General features: G+C 37.3%; 1 protein-coding gene across 1 annotated transcript; it reads left to right on the top strand.

The window, feature by feature from the left end:
- The first annotated feature begins 3,028 nt into the window (after positions 1-3,028).
- On the top strand, positions 3,029-6,384 carry LOC137730255 (transcription factor bHLH113-like). Its single transcript, XM_068469315.1, has 5 exons — positions 3,029-3,727; positions 3,830-3,937; positions 4,137-4,199; positions 4,339-4,452; positions 5,798-6,384. Exons 1-5 carry the CDS (start codon positions 3,395-3,397, stop codon positions 5,963-5,965), a joined length of 786 nt encoding a protein of 261 aa, XP_068325416.1. The 5' UTR covers positions 3,029-3,394; the 3' UTR covers positions 5,966-6,384.
- Positions 6,385-6,692: the final 308 nt, after the last annotated feature.

The following is a 6,692-nucleotide window of genomic DNA, read 5'->3' as shown; positions in this document are numbered from 1 at the left end:
ATTGCTAAATACATGATGTGTGCTATAGGCATGTAGTTGTAAACAACTGATATCACTTAAATTTCTTAGTCATTTTTGTCTTGTACAGTTTTTTCGTTGGAGCAGCTCGTTGGTTGGAGAATTCTTTTTCCAAAAACTGCCCGGTGTTCAAGGAGTACTTCATGTGTCATAAAATAAATGGAGGGACACGAAAAAAATATATCATTTCATCTCTTGTATTATGACATGTGGAATACCGCTTGAATAACCGGTACTTGAAAAAGGCTCTAGGTTGGTTGCCCCATAAAAATAACTATTTGATGCGGCCCTACTTAGCCTAGCCCATTATATTTGTTAGGCAATCAACAAGGGCCCGTTTATTCAGACAAGCAAGAGCTCTTTTTGTTTTTGTGGAAGGTTTTGAGACGATGATCACTGATTGGCGGGTCGGAAGTTGAGAAATGGAGAAAGCATTGAAAATCTACGCGGAAGTTCTAAGATTGGTGATGAGGTTGCCAAAGGACTCTCAACCTTACTACGCCAAGTACGCCCGCAAGAACTTCGTCAATTACAGAGAGGTCGAGGCGAACGACGACCAAGCCCTCCACGAGCTCTTCCTCAAGGCCTACAATCACCTGGGTCCTCAACAAGGTACACACATTTGTCTTTCGTGATTTTTTTTTTTTTTTTTTTTTTGTGTTTTCAACGCTTTCATGTGTGTTTCTGGTGAACCCAATTGGGGTTTCTTTCGATTGCAATACTCAGTGGACGAATCTGCAACCGATAAGTTGAAGAAAATATGCTTCGTTTAGCGCGCCTGCATGTACGATGTAATGCTCGAAAGGGTTTTTAACCACTTCATTTGAAGTTTGGGTTTCTCGTTTTGGTTGTTTGACATGCAAGTTATGTCCTGATGATGTTTTAATTTACAGTTTGAACTGAGTTTTGTAACAAAATGATAATAATTATACCAACAATAAAAAAGTTGGGTGTTTGACAATAAAAAAGTCTATTACTTTAGAGATCATTTGGATATACTTTTAAAACTAAAAGAATGTTTGGTGAAAATGTTTTTGGAACCAATTTCTAATAAAAATGCAAGTAAATCTTGGAAGAAGCACATTGCAAAAAGTAAGGTTCTAAAAATCATTATATGCTAGGTACGGATTTATGTAAATTTATTATATATCTTATAAATAAGTGTCTATTTATACCTAAAAAAAAACTATACTTGTATAGATAATAAAATAATGATAAAATGCAAAAATAGAAGTAGAAGAATACACAAATTATATACATCCAAAACGTTCAATATTTAAAAAACAGTAAGCATAATCATGATGAGGAGGATTTGGATGATAGCCTGAATTCTTCTTGTTCATGAATCATGATCTTTGTATTGGATTAGACATAGACTAAATTATTTAACCTTATTGTATCAAGTTTATTTCTTTTCCTTGTATGTATCCCCTCAAAAGTGCTCCAATTCGTTTCACTACTGGATGAATTAGTAGTAAATCCATATTTTGCAAATTAGGTACACCATTTCCATAAGTATACCACCATGAAACCAAAAAAGAAAAAAGCACACAATTAATAAAAAAAAAAAAATATATATATATATATATATATATATATATATATATATATATAAGAACCGCCTAAGTGACGCCTAACTCTCCGCCTAGGAGCCGCCTAGGAGGCCCTAGCTTCCAGTCGATTTTTCCAAACGCATTGCCCAAAATCAGGATGGGGCTCCACTGCTTAGGGCCTAGGTGACCACCTAGGCTAATTTTTGAAGTGCTTTTGAAACTCAAAAATATTTTCTCGAAAAACATTTTCAGTCATTTTAAAAGCATTTCTAAACGAACCTTTAGTTAAAATGGCTAGGCTTGTTCATCAAGTAATTGCACAGATGCTCTATGCAAATTGTTGGAGAGTATTTAACCATTAGAGATGCTCTATGCAATTTTAACATACAATATAATGCATTTGTTGAAAACCTATCTATGGTTGCTAATTTTGGCATCATGGAAACACTAGTTTAAGTATTTCTTTATCTAATTAGAGTTGCCTTATGTAAGTAGCTATGTCACAAGGTAAAGAAATGCTTCTGTAATCACACATGTGACTCTAACCAACTCTTAGTGCAACAATACCATACTTTGTACGTACGAGAATATGTTCAGAATTTGAATTAAGTAAGTGATTCAGATTCAACCGTTAAACTCTTTTAAAATTTCAATGCACAATAACTCTAAAAATTTTAATGGACAATCAACCGTTGAACTCATATGTACATGACATACATGCACTCCAATATTCAACATTTGTACGTATATGTAAATCTAAGAGCAAGTCCACCAGAGGGTATAGCCCGGTGGACAAGGGACCAAAAAAACCCAATGGCTAGCCTTTCTTGCTCCAGCCCATGCGGGCAATTGGGCTAGGGGTGGGCCCGTGAGAGAGGGGAGGCAGGAATCAACGGCCCGAGTGTCTGAGGGCGCTGATGCATCCTGACGTCAGCCACATTAAAAAATTAATAAAAAAAATGTAAAAAAATTAATTAAAAAAATGTATAGAATTAATAAAAAAAAATGTAAAAATATTAATCCAAAATTAAAAAAAAAATGATTTAATTTTTCTATAAACATCTTATCATTTTCTTCCACCTTACACCAAATTTTATATTTTCTCAAATACTTTGGGTTGTAATTTCTTATTTAATGACACGTGGCACAATGAAACAGATTAAAAATTCTATCTAAAATTACAAATAAAATTATATTTTATTATTTTATAAAATAAAATTATTAATATTTTATTATCTATTACCATGACTATTCAATTTAGAAGTAAAGATGCAAAAAAATAATTACTGTTTATTAAAGATAATCACAAGGAAATTTAATAAGCAGTTGCCTGAGGCCTTCCACCACTGGAAGTTCTCTTAGATGACATCGGTTATGTATATATATGGAGGGGAGTCATAGGCGAAGCTGGTCCATTGGCTTGTAATGCTCTCTGAGTCTCTGACCTGAAGTTCTGACAAAGGTGACGAAAGACGAAACGTTTGAGAGTTTTGGGGTCAGGCAACACCGCGTTGGAGCTCGAAACCACGGTTTTCTCGGGCCCGGTGGGTTTGACCAAGAGTCCCCGAAAACCAAAGCAACTGCCCTCTCTTCCTCTTAGCCCACCCATCCCCTCTCTCTCTCTCTCTCTCTCTCTACAGTGTAGACACTCTCACTCACAACCATAAAGCAATAGAACAAAAACAGAGCACCCTCTCTCTCTGCCTCTCTCTTATCACCAAGAAGCTTCCGTTGTTTTCTCCTAAAACCCCCTTTGTCACTCTCTCCCTCTCTAACTTTCTCTCACTAAAAAGCTCAAAGCTTTTGGGTTCCGTGGGGCTGAAATGAAAATGGCGGAAAATGGTGGGTTCGAGGGGGATCATTTGGCGGTAACAGAGGGCCCCGGTTTCTCTCAGCTACTCTTCCCGGCTGACGAAGTCGTGAACCTTGCCGTGGACTCCGACCAGACCTTTAACTACACCCGCCCGTCTACTTATCCCACCCAGATTAAGCCACCCAAAATCCTCTGCTTCGGAAACTACGACCAAACCCACGGAAACGGCGTGGAAATTGGGTTTTTGGAAACCGCCAAGAAATCGGCCGCTGCATGCAGCGAGTCCTCATCCGTTTCTTCCACCGGCACCGCCAGCATCAACGCCTTGCCCAAGTCCAACAATGTCAGTTATTAATCCTCTTTTTTTTTTTTTTTTTTTATAATTTAATTCGAATTTGTTTTCCAAATTTTCTGACTTTTTTTATTTTTTTTTGTTTCTTGGCAGAAAAGGCAAAGGGGTTCGGCTCCGATCAGCAGCACAGCTACTCCTCCAACCCAGAGAGCCGCTAAAAAGGCGAAATCCGAGAATCCCACATCGGCCGGCAACGGAAAGGTCCAACCCTTCAACAAAAACAGAACTCCAAAAAGTCATCTACATCTCTCTCTCTCTCACTCTCTCTCTCTCCCCTCAAAACCCACTCTCTGCATGCTCTGCTCTCTCTCTCTCTCTCTCTCTCTCTTCTGTTTCTGCAAAGCAGAACAACTCCCTCTGTCATTTTACACATGGGTTCTGATTTTCTGCAAATTTACAGAGGAAAGAGAAGCTTGGAGAACGAATCACAGCGCTGCAGCAGCTCGTTTCACCATACGGCAAGGTGAAATTGCAAAACCCCAAATCAACCAACCCCAGTTACATTTTTTTCAACCATATTTTTGTAAAATTCACCTAAAAATCTGAATTTTTTTTTTTTTTTTTTCGCTCTTCTGGGAAATTGGACAATTGAGTGTCTGCAGACGGACACGGCATCGGTGCTTCACGAAGCGATGGGATACATCAGATTTCTGCAGGAGCAGGTTCAGGTGCTGTACTCGCCTTACCTTCAACGCCTGCCTCCTTTACCTGTCCATGTAAGTACCAACCAAACGCACATCTCACTTTCACGTTTTCATTTTTATTTTATATTATGTGTATTTCCACGTCATCTTTTGACGGACGTGTACTTGGACGGTAGTCTTAGTGTGGGACCCACAGTGATAGTGACTTCACTGACTTTGGTCAAGTCATGGTAAATTTTAGTCAAAGGAGTGACTGCCAAAATTGCCATAATTCTTTCAATTTTTCTCATTTTAGAATGGGTAAGGTCATCTCCAATCGAATGATTCAGATAATCAGAAGGTCGAAAATAGTTCAAAAATCATCTCCAATCAAGAGCCATGCCAAAGGACTAATGAGTCCAACTGGACAAAAAAGGGCCAAATGGCTAACGGGACAGCCCAAATGAGCCAGCCAGCTGGACCAGAATTCACCATAAACATTACATAACATTAAGTAACATGAAACAACATTAAACAACATAAAAATTATACACCATAAAAATAAAATATTTAACAACATAAAATTTAAACAGCATTTTAAAAACATCTAACAACATAAAACTTAAATACCTACTCCATGCTTCTTTTGTCCCAAAGATTTGAATTTAAGTTGTAGTTTTAAAATAATAAATTATGTTTTATCCTATGATCTTTTAGCTCTCGATTGGAAATGATTTTTTGTGACAGGGTTAGAACAAGTTCTATGGCCTTTGGCCCTTTGTTGAAATTGGTAAGAAATATGGTCTCGCATTGTTCACTAAAATATTAATTTCTTGGAGGTCTAGAGGGTCAAAATGAGTCATTTGACCAGCCTTCGATTGGAGATGATCTAAGTCAGAAGACTAAATTTTTTTAATTAAATTTACAAATTATATGATGTGATTTTAATAAAAAAATTAACATGTTAATATTTAAATAATAATTTAACTATCAACAACTATAACCATTAAAACTTGACATAACTCTGTTGCAACTTAATTTCAAGTACCTAATCTCGCTCGAAGAATCGTGTTCTAAAGACTGACACTCGTGCACATGAATCCCATGCGGATATCGAGTTATACAAATAAGGATTGAATAAAGGAACTCTTGAACGTTTGGTGACCTCAGATGTGTCGATATCAATGGTAACTCATCATTTTAGAGAATCATTTCTTCGAATACCAAGAAAGATGTAGGGTCTAATGAGGCTAGTACGAAGCATTTACTCATGGGTAGGGTAAGCTCTGGACGAAAATTGAATATTGGACCAAAATTGGAACTAGAAGTAAATGGCAAGGGTAAAATGAAATATAGATAAAATTGAAAATTGCATTGACCATTTGTGAATTGTGGCCCTTCCATGTTGGTCACTTGTTTGCGTGTTTGAAATGTTTAGGGTGGAGAGGTGAAACAAGAAGGAAGAAGAAGCGAGCTGAGGAGCCGAGGACTATGCCTGGTCCCAATGGAGTACACAACGCATGCGGGGAACAGCAACGGTGCGGACTTTTGGTCACCGGCCATGGCCAACATTTATGATGTGTCATCTCCATCAACCAAATATTGAATGGAAGACTAGTCGAAACTAGAAAGAAACAAGTATGTATAGCTTATGCTAGTTAAGCTAGTTGGTAACTTGTCTTTTGTACATGGTCGGTGGCCTAGTGAGAGTGAGAGTGCTCGTTTTGGTATTTTACAGGCCTATGATATGACATGTTAAGTTTTGAGTAGAAAGGAGAAAAGGAGAAAGACACAGGAAGAAGAGGAAAAGGGGGGAAGCAGGGAAATTGAAAAATCACATGGATTCTGGATGGTAGTGGCTTTTTAGAGTTTAGGGAGGAAAGTTAAGAGTTGTAGGTGTGAGAAGGGTTTTTGTTTTTTCGGAATTGTGGAATCGTGGAAAAGAAAAGAAAGTGGAAACAGGAGGAAAATGTGGCTAGTTTATGGCATGTCTTACACCTGTAAATATCCTTGGGTTTACCAATTAGTAATCACCAATGCTATCTTGTGTAGATTTCTTTTCGCAGTTGTTGATTGCTTTTTCAGACACAAATAACAAATTAGAGCATCTCTTTAGATGTCAAGATCTTAGGTGAACTGACATTGTGTATGTTTGACATTAAAAGTTTATCCAACCAGCTAACTAAATTTGAAAGCTTTGTGATTAAAGCATCTTCAAAATGAGATGTCAAACTCTTAGGTGGAATGTCACTGTACATATTTGACATCAAAGTCTCTTCAATCGAAGTGTTATTTTCTGACTGTATTTGAAGACTTTATGATTTGGAGTCAAA

This window comes from Pyrus communis, chromosome 3 (assembly GCF_963583255.1).
Source record: "Pyrus communis chromosome 3, drPyrComm1.1, whole genome shotgun sequence".
Classification (NCBI taxonomy): domain Eukaryota; kingdom Viridiplantae; phylum Streptophyta; class Magnoliopsida; order Rosales; family Rosaceae; genus Pyrus; species Pyrus communis.
The sequence above is the reverse complement of the archived record's forward strand: the minus strand, read 5'-3'. Positions and strand labels throughout refer to the sequence as shown.